The sequence below is a fragment of the Atta cephalotes genome (genome assembly GCF_000143395.1).
Source record: "Atta cephalotes unplaced genomic scaffold scaffold00040, whole genome shotgun sequence".
NCBI classification, from domain to species: domain Eukaryota; kingdom Metazoa; phylum Arthropoda; class Insecta; order Hymenoptera; family Formicidae; genus Atta; species Atta cephalotes.
Genome location: NW_012130104.1, coordinates 501,146 through 523,842, shown reverse-complemented (window position 1 = coordinate 523,842; position 22,697 = coordinate 501,146). Strand labels below are relative to the sequence as shown.

The following is a 22,697-nucleotide window of genomic DNA, read 5'->3' as shown; positions in this document are numbered from 1 at the left end:
AAAAAAGCTGGAAAATATAAATTTGCAAGACATTTATTGGACAAAAATCCAGCACAATAATTCACTTCAGAATTTGTCAGAGAATTAAATGTTAAGCGTACAACAGTTATTAAATATTTGTATGATATGGGAAAGATTCACAAAGAAGAAAAATGGGTTCCACATCAGTTATAAAAAAATGCCATTTCAATTGAACGTTTGCATTTCGTTGATTGCCAGACAAAAGAAAGAAGAATTTTTTTATATCGAATTGTTACTATGGATGAAAAATGGATTTATTTTGATAATCCCAAATAAAAAAAATTATGGGTTAATCCAGGTCAACCAGTCAACCAACGTTCATTTCAAGGTACAATATTCACGATTCAAAAGTATTGCTGTGTATTTGGGATCAAGGTATTGTGTATTATGAACTGTTAAATTCGAAAGAAACTGTTGATCATTATTGACAACAAATGAAGCAAACATTAGACCAAAAATTTTCCAATTGTGAATAAACGACGCAAAGTAATCCTTCTTCATAACAATGCTCGATCCCATGTTACATTATCAGTGAAGCAAATGCTATTAGAGCTGCAATGGGAAGTCTTACCGCCGCGTATTCTCCAGATATTGCTCTGATTTTTACTTGTTCCGATCGATACAATATACTCTAGAGGATACACACTTTCATAATTTCGAAAATTTGTTGAAAATTGGATCAATCCAAAGAAGAATCTTTTTATCATAATAATAAATCATAATAATAAACCGTAATAAAAGAGGCAATCGCAAAAAATAATTGCGCAGTGTCAAATATTAAAATTAATTATCTTATATACAATGTGACAATAATTACATAACTTGAACATTTGGCTCATGATTTGGGCCATCTTCAGCAAAATGATGTTAAAACATTGTGTCGTGTATAATTTTATGATCAGGTTTGTGATTGATATCAAAAACCTAGTTTTTCGAGCAGATAGATAAATTATTGGTCTCAGTACCTGATTTCTCAAAAGAATAATATCGAATTTGATTGATAAGGCATTTCTTCTTTCGCATCTGGATTTTTACAGGAAAACATTGAGTTCATTATTAATGTTTTATTACAAAATGACTATCCATTTGATTATATTTTTAAAACAATTAATGAGAGGATTAAAAAATTAATCTATAAGAGTAATAATGATAATGGATCCAATATAAACAGAAAGACAAAAATAAAAAATGGTTTACTGTGCCATATATTGATGATATTTACAAAAATTTAAAAATATTTTCATTTGACACGGTATATCGTTTTATAGTATAAATAAACTCAGTAGTTTTATTAAAGTACATAAAGAACCATTACTGAATTTACAAAAAAGAAATGTAGTCTACAGAATCAATTATAGTGATTGCGATGCATATGTGGGCCAAACAGAAAACTAAAAACTAGACTTTTAGAACATCGTAATCATATAGAAATACTATGATTCAATCAGTTATTATAAATCATAGGATGCATTGCGATCATGAATTTGATGGAAAATGTGAAAGTTCTGATGTCGAGAAGCATTACAATAAACGTTTATTCGCTGAAATAATACATATAAACAACCAATCAAATAAGCTTAATGTAAAAATGGATGATTTAAACAAGAGTTACATAGAAATTCTTAATAAATTGTAATATGTTTATTTCTTGTTTTTTATCACATTGACCGCAATGTCATTGCGTCAGTTACTGTTTCATTCTGTTTCATATTGTTTTATTCTGTTAATGATTTTTGACTTATAATGTACATCATTTCATATTCAAATTGACGGGATTAATCAAACAATCTTTATAATCATATAATGTTTGTGGTTTTATTGGTTGAGGCGAGTTAATTTGGATTGTCTTTTGATTTTTAATAATGACAGTTCAATAAAAATATAGACAGAGGCTTTCGGTTACCAATCATCAGCTTATGAATTGTAATGGTCAACAGATTTATCAACGAAGACTCTCACCTCATCATAGACGGTAAATTATACACACAATGTTTTAACTTAACTTTAATACAATTTTGCTGAGGATAGCTCAAGTCACGAACCGAAATGTTCAAGTTAAATAAATTATTGTCACATTGTATATAAGATAATTAATTTTAATATTTGACACTGAATTACTTCTTGCAACGACTCCTATTGTCTCTTTTATCACGATTTATTATATTAATAGAAGGAGTTCATTATTTTATTTCTTATTGTAATTTATTAATCATCATCTCACTTTATCATCGCGCGGAATCCATCTTTTGCTAGAAAGATGAGAAAAAGTTTAACAAAGGAAAAGATTTTGATTAAGATATTCCATTATTTTGTTTAAATCAGTTTTTGAATTAAAAAACTCTCAAAATTAAATCATCTTCTAATAATAGATCTGAAAATAATTTTGTTGGGTAATCAAAATAATTATATGGAAAATTTAAACAATATATATATATAACAATAAACAATGTTGCAAAAAATTTTTATTATTTTGCCTAACAATGAGCTTGAATGTTGTATATAATTATTTTGATAATTGAACAAAATTATTTTCTAATATGTATATTTTTAAACAATTTAATAAAACTTTAATAAAACTATTCTTTCTGTGTCATAACTACTTTTTTTTCATGATTCTCTTCATACTTTTAATGAAATTTTGTCTTCAGTTTACTTCAAACTTTCTGTAATATAAATATCTCGCAATAATTTCTTTTACCTTTTAAATCGTCATTTCAAGAAGATGCGCGTAGTGTTAATTTAGGTTTAATTCCATCTTTTTTCCTTGCCTGTTCATTCTTTTTTACTCTCATAATAACGCTCTGCTTCTCGCGACTTGAAAACTGGATATTTACGTTCTATTGCGTTCGCGAGCCGACTCCTCTTTCGAAAGGAAATGAAATAAAGAGTTTCCGCTCGGTTCCTTCGCAGCTCGTCCAGTTCTTTTCCGATGTTCCTATAGGCTCTATGAGAACTCAACGTTCATTACATCAACGATTTTCCTGAAAACCGTCGCGTCGCGTCGACGACGTGGTCTCTCTTTATCGAGAATCCTTTTTTTTTGCGATGCGCGGAAAAAAGACTGTATTGGCGAGAGGAGATTCTTTCCGTGTATTTGCATTTTGTTTATTGGAAGTTAACGGATAAAATTTTTCGATGTTTATTGAATTGAAAATGACAACTGTTTTGTTATCCGTGTTATTGGGAAATAAAACTGCATAAAATACAAGTTTAATTACAATTTTTTTAATTATGAAAATAATTCCTCGCTGTCTTTTCTTTTCTTATCTTAGAATGGATTGCCAATATGATTTAATACAAATTCAGATTAAGTAAATTCCGTTTTTTGAATAGCGTGCAAACTGAAACAGATTTGTTTATTATCTATAAAGAAGACAAAAGTTAGGTAGATTGGTAAATAAAAAATTGAACTCGTAAATTAAAAAAATAACCTAGGTCTCCCGATATTACATTAATGAAAGCAACACAAAAATATTGAAGTCAATTTGCAGTTCTACTTTTATATATGTATTAAAAACTTCTTTCATTTTACAAGAATAATCGCGAGAGGTAAACGCGTAATTACTGAAATACAGAAATTTAATCGAGTCTACTGCTCAGGTTACACTTTATTTATTCCGCAATAATAGAGGAACGGAAGTACAGTCCTGGTCCTGGAAGTCCTGGTCGTGGATGCTTCATAATTACACAATGCGCCGGATAGTTTCATGCTAAACTTTTTTTCCTTGTGAAGTTTACGAAGAGAGAAATCTAGATTACTTCTCGCTTTTTCATTGCGAGGAATTGTGCTTTGACGCGTTGTGAGCTCTTTAATCGAGTACTTATCGTAAAATTAATATTAAAGTAACAGTAACAGCTCTGGAAATCTATTGGCAGAAAGCTTGATAAAAGGAGATAAAAGATTTTATTTTAAAGCATTATAAACAAATTTATAACGAGACTTATAATAATTTCAATCGTAATGGTTTTTTGAAAATAGTAAAATTCTAATGGTGACAAGATACTGGAAATTATAAATACATATAAATAATATGTGGAAATAGTAATTAAGTGGGAACCGGAGCTTTCTGACAAAATAAAACTTATGGATGATCTTGTAAGGATTTTCGTTGAATTCGATTCCGATCTCAAAATTCTGAAATTCAATTTTCAAAAAATAATCTGATTATTCGTGAAACTTGGTCTTAGAAAGTTTTTAGCATTGCTGAGTGTATCCTGAAAACATTGAAATTCAAAAGGGTAGTAACCTCCTTGAAAAAGGATCTAGTATTATGTATGGTTTATAATAAGAGTCCGAGTTAAAATCAATTAAAATCAGTTTGATTTGAAAATCAGTACTAACTGTTTGTGTAAATCGATGAATTTTAAATGAAGCGAAATTGTAAAATTTTGCAATTAAAAAGTTCCTAAAACTGAGTTTTATGATAAATAAATTATTTTTTTCAATTTTGTCCGCAATACTAAATCTATCATTTAAAACTTTTTTATTTAAAATTTCAGATTAAAATAATGGGCCAATATTAAGATAGAAGAAACAGCTCCGATGATCTTGATCTTGACATATATTGTCAAAATCATGACCCTAAATAATCTCTACCAGGTTTTGGTCGTCGCTCGTCATTCATTAAAAAATTATTAAACAAAAGAAGTTTGAAAAATGATGTCTCTTTTCTACTACATAAAACAAAAATTTTCTGCTTTAAAGTATATTTTGTAACTTTTCACGCGAAACGATTCTCACCGCATCTTCCTGCTGCCAGAATTATATAAGAAAAAATATTTTGCATTATGCATAGCAGAGAATTCGTTCCATCAGAGCACAGTTGTGTCCAAAAGTTAGGTTTTATTGATGAATTTTTTTTAATAACTTTTAAATAACTTGTTAATAACTTTTTAACAAATAACGAGCGATAGCTGGTTCACTGAGAATCATGATCTTAACAAAATGTATTAAGGTCAAGAAGCTGCTTCTCCTAATCGGCATATTTACCGAATAAAGAATTGTAAAATTATTTTACAGGCCAAATTTTATAAAATCGAGCGAGCAATTTATAAAAGAAAGGAGATGACTCCAAATTGGGTCGCATGTCCATAATAAGTCCTTCGCGCGCGTATAGTTGCTATTATTATAAAGATAATGCGTTTCGCGGGTTTCTTTCGTGTCCAGATCTATTCTTGGAATGCCAACGTTTCGTGAGCCTTGCAGTTCACTTCATTATGATGAGGAACAGCCTGATATTGCTATTATTTTTATTTTTTATTAGTACATAGTTTTCATCATTACATAGTTTTATATCGCATTGTAATTCATGCACTCCATATGTGCTTCACTGTTAAAGTTAACAAACGCATAAATTCTTGATAGGGTATTTATGAGCGATGATGCAGCAAATGGAACAAGAGTGCTAATATCAGACAGAAGTATCTTCCTCTTTCATTTACATTTTATTTACCAAAGTCTTTCAATAAGGACGCTCGATTTTTAAATGTAAATAAAATAAGTTGTGTGTGAGATATCCACTCAATTTTTTTTTTTGAAAGAATATTTTATGGCATTAAGTATGGAATATAACGTCGCTCAAATGTCCGTCGCGGCTTCGCTTGGTGACACGTATTCAGGCAGTTCAACTTTCGATGACTTTCTCGCATAAATCTGACTGAATTTGCTGGATGGCGTTTGTTATGTTGACTTTGAGAACATCAATTGTTTGTGGTTTATTCGTATAGACTTGCGATTTAAGATAGCCTCAAAGGAAGAAGTCTAAAGGCGTTAAATCGCACGATCTCGGTGGCCAGTTCATGTCGTCGCCGCGCGAGATAACCATGCTCTCAAATCACTCGTGCAGAATGTCCATCGTGGCATGCGGTGTGTGGCACGTAGCACCATCCTGTTGGAACTACATGTTATCGGTATCCGTATCATCCATTTTAGGCCACAAGAAGTTGCTTATCATCGATCTGTAGCGCTCGCCGTTGACGGTTAGTGGGCAACGCCCGCTTCGTTTTGGAAGAAGTACGGATCGATGATTCCTTCAGACCAAAATCTGCACCAAACAGTGACTTTCTCGGGATGCATTTGGAGCTGGTGTATCTCGCGATCGGTCTCGTTGGTATCGTCCCAAATTCGACAATTTTGCTTGTTTACATATCCATTCATCCAAAAATGAGCCTCATCGCTAAAGATGATTTGTTTGGCGAAATTTGGGTTAACTTCCAACTGTTCCAATCAGCGAACACACAGCGTTGTCTATGGTCGTTTACCTTAAGTTCCTGGGTTAGTTGAATTTTATAGGGGTGCAGACCCAAGTCCCGATACAAAATTCGCCAAGTTGAAGTCGCAGAAAGGCCAAGTTCTTGAACGATGAGAAATTGACTACCTCGGGTTTTCCCGTATACTCTCACAGCAGCAATGTTTTTCAGCAGATCTTGCGTTTCGGCGACGTACTGGTGTTGATTGATTATTTATCGAACCGGTTGACTCGAATTTGGCCACTAAACGTCGAATAGTCGACTCAGCAGGACGGTTGTGGCAAGGATAGAAATCACGTAATGCGCGGAACATTTCTCGAACGGAGCACTGATTTTGGTAATAAAATTTTATGATATGCACACGTTGCTCAACACTATGATTTGCCATAGACTACTAAACAAATCACAACAAATTTGACAATCAGATGTCACTTTAACATCATGGCTACTATGATCTAACAAATTTCGAGTGTCCCTATTGAAAGACCTTAATTTATTTACCCTAGGGTTTTTCAATAGGGACGCTGTCGAATTTGAGACGATACCAACGAGACCGATCCACGCGAGATACACCAGCTCCAAATGCACTCCGAGAAAATCACTGTTTGGTACGGATTTTGGTCCATATCTGACGGAATCATCGGTCCGTACTTCTTGCAAAACGGGCGTTGCCAAAACCGTCAATGACGAGCGCTACAGATCGATGATAAGCAATTTCTTGTGGCTTAAAATGGATGATATGGATACCAATAACATGTGGTTCCAACAGGATGGAACTACGTGCCACACACCACATGCCACGATGGACATTCTGCACGAGCGATTTGAGGGCATGGTTATCTCACGCGGCGGCGACGTGAACTAGCCACCGAGATCGTGCGATTTAACGCCTTTAGACTTCTTCCTTTGGGACTATCTTAAATCGCAGGTCTATACGAATAAACCGCAAACAATTGATGCTCTCAAAGTCAACATAATAAACGCCATCCAGCAAATTCAGCCAGATTTATGCGAGAAAGTCATTGATAATTGGACCGCCCGAATACGTGTCACCAAGCGAAGCCGCGGCGGACATTTAAGCGACGTTATGTTCCATACTTAACGCCATAAAATATTCTTTCAAATATTAGATGTACAACTTTGCTTCCGCCGTTTTTTTTCCGAAATTCGAGGCTTTATTGTAAAAAACTGGTTATACATTTATGATTCAAAGTATTGTCCATCGCTGGCCACTACTTTCTCCCATCTTTCGGGTAGCGTACGAATCCCGCGTCGAAAAAACTGATCATCTTTTGAGGCTATCCACGAATTGATCCAATTTTTTACTTCTTCATAAGACCGGAAGTGCTGGTCAGCCAGGCCGTGTGCCATTGATCGAAACAAGTGATAGTCAGAGGGAGAATAACGTCTGGAGAATACGGCGGGTGGGATAGGACTTCCCATTTCAACGTTTCCAAGTATGTCTTGATCACTTTCGCAACATGGGGTCGAGCATTGTCATGCTGCAAAATCACTTTATCGTGTCTCTCGTTGTATTGCGGCCGTTTGTCTTTCAATGCTCGGCTCAAACGCATCAATTGCGTTCGATACCGATCGCCTGTGATTGTTTCAGTCGGTTTTAATAGTTTTAATATCAGTTAATAATACACTACGCCGAGCTGATCCCACCAAATACCAGAGCATGACCTTGGACGTCAAAGTCACCGTTGAAGCGTTGAAACCACTCACGACACGTTCACTAATAGCGGCCTCACCATAAGTATTTGAGAGCATTCGATGAGCCTCAGCCGCAGATTTCTTCATATTGAAGCAAAAAATTAAAACCACCCGCAAATGACGAAAATTTGGCTCGTAAACTGATATTTTCAATCGAGAATAACTTTATGATGCAGACACAAATCGACTAATGTTTTTATGGGGTTATGTTGACAGATGCCCAAGTTTATTGTATGACGTCTATGATCTATTTATTTCGACCACCACTTACCGCTAAAGCCATCTATAGAAAAACGGCGGAAGCAAAGTTGTATACCTAATATTTGCAAAAAGATGAAGAATTTTAAACTGTTTATGGGTAAAATATAAAAATCTGAGTTAATATATCTTGCTCCGATTTGGAGCAAAATGAAACAGAGCTAAGAAAAGTATAACATGTTTTAAGAAACATATTCTAAAACAGAATTTTACTGCTTTAAAATCATTTATTCTAAAACACAAACAAATTCAGTGTTTTAAAAATGAATTATCTCTTCTGAAACAGAATTTATTTCTTATTTTTGTTTTTAAAACAGTAAATTTGCTATTCAACAGCAATGAATTTATGTTTTAGAGCAGAGAATTTGTTTTAAAGCAGTAAATTTGAGTTTCAGAACAGACAATTTGTTTTTAAAGCAATGAATTGTGTTTATAAAATAATGAATATCTCTATTACAATAAGAATACTTACAACACATTCGCACATGATCATACAGCATGAAAATGTGACCTCAGCGTGTGTTCGTTTCGTGACTGTGATAAATTTTCTAACCTACTTATCAACTTAAATATTTCAGTTTATGAAACAGAGCGACACTTTTCTTGTCAAATCTTTATTTTTACGCGAAAATGCATCAATTTAGAATATATTTATCAAAATTTTAGGCAAGCGGACTCTTCTTACATTTACCGTTAATTGTAATGTTACAATGTATTCTAGCAACGATATTTTTAACTCCAAACCTGATGTTGTCAAAATTGATGTTGTTAAAATTTATACATGAATGTATTTGAACTTAAAAATATCATAAAAAGACATGCTAGCTTGAGAAAATTTTAGAATATAATAAAAATACGATAAAAAACATTTTATTTGAAAGTTTAAAGCAAAAAAATATAAAATCGTAAATTTTCACCTATATGGCTTGTCTGAGCAGTATATATAATTTTTTCTACATGCGGCGTATGATTGATGACTTGAAGCACATGCAAGCCTCGATATCGATTATTTTTGTTCTTTGCATGATTATCTTATCTCTTATCATTTAAGGAGTTAGTCAACCCTGAAACAGGATTGCTACAAATTTTTCGTCCCAAAATTTTCTGATTTTCCCTAACTTTCAATAATACATATTTTGAAATTTTTTTTGTATTTTCATTTTGATTTGAAAATTGTTAAAATTGTTAAATATTTTCTTGATAGAGCAATTTAACATAACAGTGTAAATTACTATTAATGTTGTTGACACTGCATTTAATTGTTAAATCATTTTTTTTTGTCTTTTTCTTTTATGTATGAACATGATACTTTTCCTCTTCTTCTTTTTCTCTTTGCTGTTGTATTTAGAATATAAGGAACATAAATCAATGAATATAGTTTCTTTTTTATCAAAACTATCCTTATTAAAATCTTTATTAAAATCTCAATCTGCTATTATAATGATTATTTGAAAGAAAAGTCACAAAAATATGAAATTAACATTTATTTTACTCACTTGTTCATAAGTGAGTAAACTGTGAGAGAACTGACAGAGAACTTCCTTAGATATAAACAAAAGAACAGACAACTTTAAAATTTAACTTTTTACATAAAAATTAAGATTTTAAATCATTTAAATTTTAAACTTTTTTACAGCCATTTTATTTTTTCCAGAAAATTTTACTAAATCTCTGACTTTTTCATGACTTCTCTGATTTCTCTGACTTGTGACAATCCTATAGAAACTTTTAAAAAATTGAAAATTTTCTTTTTGCTTAAATTGATAGTTTAGTTTTAAAAATATAAAATTTTTTATCCGAAAGTGAAATTCCCATGAAGATATAGTTGATTATATGGAGTGATGCAGTAATCGATGTCTCGATGCTGCCGTTAAACTGTTCCCATTTATGAATAGTTGCGTCATTTGACATTACATAGTCTGTACTGTAGATGACGTTGACAATTTTAATATAAATTATACCAATTTAGAAATCAATGTGTCCAAGTTTAAAATACGACGAAAAGGGATTGTTATTGAAATTTTAATTGCGTTTTTCTCAGAATGGTGTTTTCGATGGACATCAGAAAATTAATTCAAATGCTTTGAAATTTGGCTCAGTTATTATCAATTGAATTATTTAAAGAAATGGTGAACTTAATTCCTGGCGTTTTTTTTCAAAATTGATTTATTTTGAAAGGAAGATGAATGAATGCCTTAATCAAAGTAATTTTCTCCATTTTCTATTACTTTTTCCCATCTCTTCTTGCAACAAGGCAATTCCACGAAGGTAGAATGCGGTGTCTTTCTAGACAATCCATTCATCCATTTTTGGATTTCGTAACTGGAGAAGTATGTGTCCGTAAGTGCGTGTTCCACCGAAGAGATGGTAATCCGACGGTGCTAAGTCTGGAAAGTACGCTGGAGGATTTTCCATTCAAGTTGTAAAAATGTTTACTTCATGCTTTTCACAACATGCGGTCGAACGTTATCATGCAATAAATGATTTTGCGTCGATTGTTAGCCACGGATGATCTTTTTTGCATCAACTCGTCATTTAATCGGCATAATTGTTGTTTGTAACGATCAGTTGTAACGATTTCATTTTTGGATGAAAGAGTTCATAATACAGCATCCTCCTAGTCCCACCAAATGAAAAACAAGGCCCGTTCATATGCCTGTGAATATTCCTCTTCGGTGTTGAAACGGATGGTTGGTCGGAGTTTACCCATTTTTTCCGCTTGGGATTATCAAAATAAATCCATTTTTCGTCAGTCACAATGAGCTACAAAAAAAAGTCTTTTTTCTTTGCTTGGCAAGCAAAGAAATTGCGATAGACAAACAATTCAAAATGACAACTCATATGGTAGCCATATCCTTTTCTTATGAATCTTTCCCATGACGTACAAGCGTTTTAAGACGGCTTTTGGAGTAACATTTAATACTTTCGACAACTCTAAAACTTTGAGTTGGATTCTCATCGAGCTATTCTTGCAGCTCTACATCTTCAAATTTTTTCGGCTGTCTTGGTTCTTTGTCTCTCACGTCAAAATTAAGCGGAAGTGTTTAAATCAAACTACATGTTTTTTCCGATGGAGTTTCATCACTATATACTTTGAATAATAAGCGATGCGCTTCAGCTGCGATTTTCTTGAGGTTTAGTGAAGAAGCACATGTCGGAAAAATAGTTCATCACGGTTTATTTTTAATCGATTGAAAATCTCTTTGGCGTCGAGAAATCTAACCTATAAGGATTGAATCACTTTCAACGATGTCTAAACTACAAAAAACAATGACTTCACCATCGAAACTTGCCAGCGCCCTCTAGCAGCAAGCGGTAGAAATTAAATTCATTTTATACCTGTGATTTTTGCGATAACTTATATATTTTTTTTATCCATATTTTTATGTCGAATTTTTATATGAAAATTTTTCACGCATCATTTTCACATTTTTTTAAATATTTTTTAATTCTGCCAGATATTTCTTTAGCAAATTTAAATTTCTTTAGCAGATTAAAAATTAGCAGAAAAAAAATAATTTTATAATTTTTACAATAGTTCTAATTTTTGATAGAATATTTTAGATTTGTTCTGTCGCGGAGGCATTCATCACATGCAGGCTTCCAAAAAATGTTCTGTAGCGCCGCCATTTTGTTTTTTAGAATTATAATTTTTATACATTTTATATATCAAAGTACAAGTAACAAATAGATATAAAAACATTTTTTATATTATGTATAGTTTTTTAATAATCACTTCTCTCTTTAATAATCAAAGTAAGATATGATTTTGAGGCCTCCAAAGTGGACTAACCTCTTAAAAGATATACAGGGTAGGCCAAAAATCTGGATATACCAAAATATCTCATAAACGATGCATTTTAGAAAAAAATGTTTCTTAAAAAGTTGTAAAGTTTCATAAAAATGAATTTTCAGCAAAAATGAAAATAAGAAACAATCTCCAGTGATCTTGAATGTTATTCAGGACCTGAACGACATTCAGAGGTTTTAGCCGTCGGTCGGACATCTTGCGCAGTACTGTAACTTTGTAGTACTATAACTAATGCCAGTACTGTAACTTTCAAGCACACCAGGATAAGCTTAAATCCACTGTTTTTTAGTCAGAAAACACATTTTTTTTTCTAGGAAAAACAAATTTATTCAAAGTATTTGCCCTCACTAACTATACATTTTTCCCATCTTTCGGGCAATTTGTGTATACCACGCCAAAAAAATTCCTTATCTTTCGAGGCAAATCACTCATCAAGCCATTTTCGGACTTCTTCGTAAGAATCGAAGTGCCGCTCAGCGCGTGGCTCATCGACGAAAACAGGTGATAGAAGGTGCCAGGTCTGGTGAGTAAGCGGGATAGGGTAGCTTCCCAGTTGAGGGTCTCCAAGTAGTTTTGGATCATTGACGTGTGCGATGGTGCGTTGTCGTGGAGGAAAATCAGCTTGTCATGTCTTTTCCGATAATGCGGCCTTTTTTCATGCAGAGCACGGTGCAATTTGATCAGTTGTTGATGATAGCGGTGAGCATTAACAGTTTCATCAGGTTTAGCAGCTCGTACATGATACCCTCCTGATCTCACCAAACGCACAGCATTGTCTTCCGTCCGAAGCGATGATCTTGAGGAAAATGTTGATGATTGAGGGGATCAACTTAAGATTTCTTGCGTTTAGGATTCTGAAAATAGATCCACTTTTCATCGCCTGTTACAATCCGATGCAAAAACGACTTTCTTTTTTTCTGGCAAACAGAATTTGGCATGTGTTTTGGCGTCACTCCATCTACCTATCGTTCAGTTCATGCGGCACCCATTTTCCGATCTTTTGAATCTTCCCTATGGCATGTAGCCGCATGGAAATGGCTGCTTGAGAAAAATGCTTGCCAATTGCTCGGCAAGCATTTTTTGCGATTGGATATCGTCCTCGTCCAAAAGAGCCTGTAATTGACAGTCCTCAATCTTTCTAGGCCGATTTTCGCGCTTCTTGTCACTCAGGTTAAAATTGTCATTGAACCGGCGAAACCAATCTATGCATGCTGTTTCCGATAAAGCATTGTTGCCATAGGTCTCCACAAGCATTCGATGCGATTTGGCAGCCGATTTCTTCAAATTGAAACAGAAAAGCAAAACTTCCCGCATATGCTTTCTTTTTAGTAAAAAACTAGACATGATTACGAAAGAAAAAATGTATGTTGTTGTATGAAATTGCTGATGATGTGCACTGGTTAATGTTGACAGATGTCAAACACATAAAAAAAAGTGTGTTGTGTGCCCAGGGTAGCTTTGTATGCTCACTAAAGCCACCTATGAGCAAACAGCGGATTTAAGCTTATACACCTGGTAACTCGAAAAGTACTTAATGAAAATGAACCTAATTATAGTATTTTGGAAAACTCTTGAGATAAGCCACAAGAATATTTAATAAAATAGAGGGAGTTCCATTTAAAAAATTCATGTTGATTTTGACTTGACCTTGACAACGCCATTCTAGATTAAATAACTACTCGTTGAATGGGTTTTTTAAATTTTATTTTTGTAAGAAACATTTATTTCTAAAATGCAATTTATGAGATATTTGGGTGTATCCAGACTTTTGGCCCATCTTGTATGCATTGTTACAACTTACCTCCGTTGTAGTTGTCTCCTCTAAACTATTATTTAATCTCCTCTAAACTATTACTTAAAACCTTACAGCTTTTATATATAACGTTTTTCAAGGAAATGCATATCATACGAGATATTTAACCGTTGCTTAACTTTTGGGACACACTGTATATAATGATATATGGATTAAATAATATATTAACTAATTTTATCTATATTTTTATTTACAGAAGAAGTGTTCAGTTCAAACAAGGCGCTCTGGTTTTCTCCGAGTGGCACTAAATTGATCTTCGGTTATTTTGATGACTCCAGCACTCCTGTTATGACTATACCATTTTACGGATATCCTGGAAGCTTATCTTTCCAATACACGTCGGCGATACCGATCCACTATCCTAAAGTAAGTACATATGAACCTTATCCTACTGCTCCATTGTTTTCACAATATACGATAAATATTATCTCGGACATTGTCATATTTTTAATTCATCGACTTCTGATGTGACTTTCTGATCTACACGTATATCCTTATTATTAACATTATCATTTTTTATCGAAAAATTATATTAGGTGTACAACTTTGCTTCCACCGTTTTCCTATAGATGGCTTTAGCGGTAAGTGGTCGAAATAAATAGATCATAGACATCATACAATAAACTTGGGCATCTGTCAACATAACCCCATAGAAACATTAGTCGATTTGTGTCTGCATCATAAAGTTATTCTCGATTGAAAATGTCAGTTTACGAACCAAATTCTCGTCATTTGCGGGAGGTTTTAATTTTTTGCTTCAATATGAAGAAATCTGCGGCTAAGGTTCATCGAATGCTCTCAAATACTTACGGTGAGGCCGCTATTAGTGAAGAACTGAAGAAAGAACGTGTCGTGAGTGATTTCAATGCTTCAAGAACGGTGATTTTGACGTTCAAGGTCATGCTCTGTATTTGGTGGGACCAGCTCGGCGTAGTGTATTATGAACTGTTAAAACCGACTGAAACAATCACAGGCGATCGAACGCAATTGATGCGTTTGAGCCGAGCATTGAAAGAGAAACGGCCGCAATACAACGAGAGACACGATAAAGTGATTTTGCAGCATGATAGTGCTCGACCCCATGTTGCGAAAGTGGTCAAGACATACTTGGAAACGTTGAAATGGGAAGTCCTACCTCCGTATTCTCCAGACGTTACTCCCTCTGACTATCACTTGTTTCGATCAATGGCACACGGCCTGGCTGACCAGCACTTCCAGTCTTATGAAGAAGTAAAAAATTGGGTCGTGGATAGCCTCAAAAGATGACCAGTTTTTTCGACGCGGGATTCGTACGCTACCCGAAAGATGGGAGAAAGTAGTGGCCAGCGATGGACAATACTTTGAATCATAAATGTATAACCAGTTTTTTACAATAAAGCCTCGAATTTCGGAAAAAAACGGCGGAAGCAAAGTTGTACATCTAATATTTTTTTAAATTTTAGCTTGATATACAAGATTTAATTTAAATTTCAAGTATTTTAAAATTTAATATTTAATAATTATATATAGATATTTCTTTGCTACCTGCACAAAGAAATAATAAATTTCATATATTTTTTACGTATAAAATTCTGTACGTATATAATTTCGTGATATCGGGAGACACGGTAATATCTCGGCGCTAAACATGGCATGAGACACTGTACTTTCTTTACGCGAAATACATTTTACACGTTTTTACTATCCACTATTTTTATTGATTATCTTTCTGAAAGATGTTTGCGCATCCGGAAAATGAAATTTTTCGCGGGGAAAACATAAAGGCAACGATTCTGAGCGTTAAAGTGTCTCTCAGAAATATCCTACTCACTTGGTCTCACCGCGAATTTCGTTCCACGCTGTTCCATGCTCTCCGAGATATAAAAAGCTATCTAATCGAGGTTACGTCCTGAAAAGGTGAGAGGAGCGAGTATAGCACCTTTGTATTTTTCAGTATCTTTTTATGAATTTTGATTGATACCGTCATGAAGCAACGTAGAAAAATATTCATCATTGATTCAATTTTTTTAATAACATCTTTATTTTCATACAACAACTTGTAAGACGGAAAATTATTTGAATGTAGAAAGGGTTAAATAGACAAATAAGTCTCAGAAATGATATAAAATGTACCGTGCAAAGATTTCCATTTATAAGTTTAAATACTGTCGCAACTTTAAAAAAAGAAGCTTATACGTTCTCTTTTTTAATATTTAAATATTTTTCGCCAGAAGAACTGCATTATCTGCGAAAGACGATTATAATCATATTATTTCTTCGATATACTATGCAATATACAATTCGATATACAATTGCAATTGATCAAATGGCGAAAAGGATACCATACGGTTATGACAAATGTTCTCGGTTACGCTGTTCCACGCGTACACTCGAATAAAATTCGTGGAGGATCGATTTCTCTCTCGAAGAGCGCAATTAAATTCTAAATTTGATGTACAGTTCTACTTTGAGTGCCGCTGTCCTTTTAAAGATGACTCTTTAAATCAAATTTTCAACTTTGAATTAAAGTCATGGTCTCATTAGCCAAGTGATTCATTTTGCTTGATATGCAACCGCCATTCTGTCATTTTTCTGAGTACATTTATCTGAATTTCTTTCGCAACTTTATTGTGCTTCAAAGCTTGTGCTTTAAGCGACATTTTAACAGAAATGCAATACATTCTATTTATCTAATTGTAAATTCTGTTGGATTTGCTTTATTCGTGATGGCCGCAAATGGAATTGTTATTAATATTCATTTCAGCCAAAGAGGAAAATATATATAAATAATAATTATCACGAAAAAGAGTTTATTCTATAAATATTTACATCTGTGTGAAATTTTAAATTTCCCTGAAATTATAATAAAATACAAATATGACTGAGCGATTCGAATAATTTTATTTTATGATTCGAAAATATTATGCTGAAACAAAGTAGCTCGTAACATAAACTCGCCGTTTGGAAAGTGCTATTATTATCGACAGAAGAATTAAATGCGGGGATATCTATGCGAAATTTGCATCATTTTTACAAATTCTGTTATTATTAAAATCGTTATGAATTTTTTAAATTTGTGCATAATGGACAATAAAATAAATTTGCTTAGTTTATGGAATTACAGTTTACAAAAATGTTTTAATATCATTGATTGAAACAGATATCTATTTCGCATGCAATTAACACAATCGTTCAATGAAAATTATAAATGTTATAAGCGTAAAACAGAATACAAATGCAAAATTTGTACAATATAATTTCCATAAGAAAATAATAAAATTTATTAAATTAAAATTTTTATAGAATTTATAATTTTGAAACTTTGATTATGTTAAGTTCATTTTGTTGTTAAGAATGCTTAACGAACAATAATGTTTTCACATTTTTATGTTATTAACGTCACTTACTGTTTCGTAGAAAGTTAAGTTCTTGCGGAAAGCGCGAGAAATTTCTAGAATTTGTTAAAATGTAATCAAGAATCATCCTTAAGCTACGAGCAAACAAAACTGACTCGAGCTAGGCATCGCGTTACTTTTTGATGAAGCAGAGAGCTTTATATGCCAGTAAATTAATATTAGTATAATATCAAAAAGTCTCGAACAAATAAATAAACACTGCGAACAGTAATTACATCGTTTTGCATCTTGGAATTAAACAAGATTGTCATTAAAACTTTCGTATTAAAACGAACAAGATTTTCAAATGCACTTAAAGTAATCAGTGAAGGAATAGCCATGGCGAAGAATTGAAGATTTATGTTTTCAATTTCATTAAACATTTTTGTGCAAACAAACAATAATTTCACATATTTCGCAAGGAAATTACGTTTCTTGTAAATATACCCGATTATTCCCTTTAAAACTAAAATTTATTCTGTGATTCTTCATATCCGAAGATAAATCGCTAAAATTTACAGCTAAAAATTTTAACTTCCATTCTATTCGATTGAAAAATTTACCGTAAAAATTAAGATTTCAGGTTATCTTTGGTATATACGGACTTGTGAGAAAAAAGTTTTCGGCACTATAATTATATAATAAAGTAATTATAATTTCTAATTATAATTATTAAAAATATAATTTCTAATTATAATTATAATTTTGTAAAATTTTATAATTATAAAAGAAATTATATTTTCGTATAAATTAATTTACTTTGAATCAAAGCTCCTTTGAGATGAATCAATCAATAAATTAATGCCTTTGTCAGTCATGCACTGGATTTTGGTATGAAATAGTTTCTTTATTTAATCTTTTAGACATACGTTTTAATCCTTAATTCGGATTCTTTTCAACGTCACATTTAATTTTGCGAAATCATTGTGTTTCCTGATACACTGTACAATAATGAAGTAAATTAAAAAATTATACTTAACCTAGCGCATATAACAATTTACAATTACTTGGATGCGCAGAGCAAATACATTGATAATTAAATCAATGATAGATATATAATTGAATTTTCAAGTACATGAGTTTCGTTAAAGAATATGAAACTGATATATTAATTAATCGAATGATACCATTCATCTGACTAGTAAACAATATATTGGTATCATGGAAGAGAGAGAATAGGAGAACTTATATGGACGAAGTCATCAAAAAGCATGGTCTCGTCTGATCCACGTATGACATATCACAATTATCTCGTATACAACATTAGTATGGAATATTGGAATTCTGTTTTGTAATAAACTTCAGTTTATTAATATCTTTGTATGCTATACTTGTTACGTTAATGCCTTTTATAAAATTCTTAATTTTATCAGAAATGCCTACAATATAAGATATTGTAAAAAATAAACAGCATATTGTAATTATTACTACAAAAATATAAGTAAAAATATTAGTAATAATAATTAGTTATAATATTAGTAATAATAATTGTATTTATAATTTACGAACGATCGATTTTAGTGAAGTACTTAAAAATTTAGAACAAATCTGAAAATAATTTTGTTACTAAATAATTACGTAGATATCTCAAGCATGACGAGTAATGCTGCAAAAAGTTTTAACATTCTAGTAACTAGTTTGAATGTTCTACAATATTTTGATAATCCAATAAAATTATTTTTAGTGTGCCAAATTAAAATATAGATAGGGGAGATCAGGGGGGCTAATAGAGTCATTTTTCAGTTTCAAATTTTTACAGATGAAATTAAGAGACTTATCGAAAAAATGAATTCTACACGATTTACTACACCATTTATTACATACATTTGACTACCTAATAATATTTTAATAATAAGGGAATTGCTAACTAATATGAAAAAAAATGCATTTTTATAATGCATTTCATCTGATTCAACTAGTCTCGGCACCGAAATAAGATGACTAATGGTATGAGGTAATCTGAATGACACTATTAAAATAAAGATTAATAAGATCATTTATATTTATGTATATTTTAAGATATATCTTTGCTACATATTAACAAAACTTTTATAAAAATGTATTTTAAACAGAAATTTATTATAAAATAAAAAAAATATAAATATATTTGTACCTTGTTATTAGATAAATAACAATTTATCTATTCTAATCGTTATTCAAATTGCATTTATAATTAACATAATACGATAAGTTACATTTTATGCATTTAGAATGTGCTCACATGTTCACAAAATTATTTTTAATGTTTTCACATTATTATTATATTACTTCTATTACACTTAAAAGTAATTTTACAAAAGAAAGGAGAATATATGAACATATAAGGAAATATATATTTATATATGATTGTATATGTTTATGTATAACATATATAATTTACAATATTATATTATATATGTATGTTTGTATATGCATAAAAATTTTTTTATACACGCAGTTTAACTATTATTGCATATTTTTATTATTAAAATTTATTAAAACTACAAAAATTATTGCATTGTACTCGTACAGCGCATTAACATTGAATCAATATCTTAGAAATATTGATTTGCAATATTGCGAACATCGTGAAATGTAGATTCAATGTGGAAGAGATATTGCAGAAATGTTTAATATCCGTTGAATTGCAATGTCTGTGAGAAAAAATGTTTCCCACATAAATTAATTTAATTTTATTATTATTGATTAATATCACAGTATTATTGATTAACATCATATTTCAGAGAGAACACACAAAATTATAATTGAAAAAAAAATGTTTCCCTTTTATTTGGGAATTAATTTCCTTATTTTCCTAAGCGGTCATCCATTCAATCTTGTACGCTATCCAACGATGCTTAACTTCTGCAATTGTACGGAAACTGCAATTTCGATCCACGAATACTGAATGTTAGTGGATGTATAATTATGACATATAGATATATGGAAAGATCGAATCGACACCACGCATCGGACCTGTCAACACAAACAATACCATATATGCAAGCATTCTGCACACGCGATCGATTCTCGCGTAAACATATATCGTTTAGAAATGAATTCATTCAAAAGATAGAAAATTTAAATGATTTAAATTTTCTATTTATATTTTATTTTTGTTCATTTTTTACAAAATAAAATAGATTTCGATATATAATTTATTCAATGTTTTAACAACAACATTAACAATCAATATAAATTCAATAAAAAATCAATAAAAATTCAATTTATTCAATATTGTTTCAACGTTGCAGCAACAATCAATGTAGAAGAATATAAATACAACATTGATAAAACATTGATATTTCAGCATTCAACATTGCAACATCTTAGCAACATTCTTTTAACGTTCTGTGTGTTGTATGGAGTAAGTGCATTTAAAATAAAAAAGAATATTCTCTAAATTCTTTTGAGTGAAATGCAGCTACTTATGAAATAGAGTGAGATCGCCCTGGTAAAAAAAGTTGATAGAAATCGATTGAAAATGATAAATTTATATCAATTTGTATCATTTTCTATAAATTTATTGTAATTTTCTATTGTTAACCTCGCGATTGATCGGATATGAATCCTATTGTATTTTATTGGATTTTATAAGATTTGTACAAAATTCCTATATGTTCTGATTCAAATTAATAAATTTACGAATTTCATATTAAAGATATTAAATACATATTAAATAATTTCATATTAATGATAGGATTTCTCTATCAATGTTTTTGCTAGGACATAACGAATGACAGATTTCTTAATCTAATTTTAACGATTAATATTTCGATTCGCAAGGTAGAACAATGCTTCTTTTTGCTTTCAAATTCATTTCATACAAGAACACGTCGAATGACCCTAATTTTATCGAGATTGGACATGAAGGAACTAACCTAGCAAATAGGAATGAATTGAAATGAATTGAGTGCAATACAAACAATACACATTGTGAATACTATCACATTCAAAATTTTGTCAATTCAAAATTTTGAATAGGAAATGCAGTTTTTCAATCCAATTGAAGCTAATTGAATCCAATTGAATCCAATTAAATCCAAAAAAAGTATTTGCTATTTAAAATATGCATTTGGATAGAAAAAAAATTCAATCCATTTTAATCCATTCTCGTTTGTTGGATTGAGAGTAGATACTATCAGAGTCGTCATTAAATTAATTATATATATATAGAGTTCCGTGTTGGGGGGTTAGCCTACTAGCTCCTCATCCGTTCATTTTTTAAAAACATTAACAGTATACATAACAAAGATAAAAAATCTGTTGAAAAAATCTGTCTTTATTATTACTATGTTGTGGTTAGTCTATTGATCCCGATCTCTTCTACTTTCGCATAGAGTACTTATAATAAGAGTAGGTCTCCAACCAAAGTGTGAATGAGGCAAAACCGAAAACGCATCGAAATACAAGCGTATATGAAGTATAAAACTAAAATTATACATACAGGGTGGGCCATCTAGCGTTTGGAATTTCAACTACTGGTTATTTTGAGTTTGAAAGACGTAATAACATTTATGACGTATCAGAAATTTAGTTTTTTGTGTTTGACATTTACGAAATGGATTACTATATGCTTGAACAAAATTGGGAAATATTGAAAACTTACTTCCAAAGTGATGAGTCTTCAACCCAAACTGTAAGAAATTTACGTGAAAAATTTGATAGAAAAGAAATGCTTTCAACGCAGTTTGTGGATCAATTTATGAAGCGAATTCGGCAAACTGGATCTTTATTGGATAAAGTAACTCGTTCACGTGCTCGTCCAGTAAGATCAATCGAAAACATTGCTGCTGTTGCTCAGAGTGTGCTTGAACAACCATCAACATCAACTCGCCACCGTTTTCAAAACTTTCATGCACTTCTTTGAGAAGAATTTTGAATAAAGACCTCGATATGAAGCCGTACAAAGTTCAATTAGTGCAAGAATTGAAGCCGCATGACCATCTGATGCGTTTTCGGTTCGCCCAATGGGCTGAACAACGCTTGAAGATGAGCATTTTTACCGAAAAATCATCTTTTTTGACGAAGCTCATTTTCACCTCGGTGAACAAGCAGAATTGTCATATTTGGAGGTCAGAGAATCCGCACATGCATCGTCATGGAGAAGCCAATGCATCCACAACGAGTGACTGTTTGGTGTGGTTTTTGGTCCGACGGCATCATTGGGCCATTTTTCTTCGAAAATGAGCAAGGAGCTGCCGTCACTGTCAATGGCGAGCGCTACTGCGCCATGCTAAACGAATTCTTGCTTCCCAAATTTGAAGAGGAGGACACAGACGACATTTGGTTTCAACAGGACGGCGCATCTTGCCACATAGCCAACGCTACAATCAATCTTTTGCGCATTGTCTTTGAAAATCGCATAATCAGCCGAAATGTTGATGTTGCTGCAATTGGCCGCCTCACAGCTGCGATTTGACTCCGCTGGACTATTTTTTATGGGAAACCAAGGATGAGTGTTATGCTAACCAGC

General features: G+C 32.0%; 1 protein-coding gene across 1 annotated transcript in view; it reads left to right on the top strand.

Moving 5' to 3' along the window:
* LOC105622139 (venom dipeptidyl peptidase 4) overlaps positions 1-22,697 on the top strand; it is a 250,397-nt gene that overhangs the window by 49,082 nt on the left and 178,618 nt on the right. Inside the window, exon 4 of the mRNA XM_012203573.1 lies at positions 14,065-14,234. Coding sequence (XP_012058963.1) covers positions 14,065-14,234 — 170 coding nt within the window. The remainder of the gene's footprint in view (positions 1-14,064; positions 14,235-22,697) is intronic.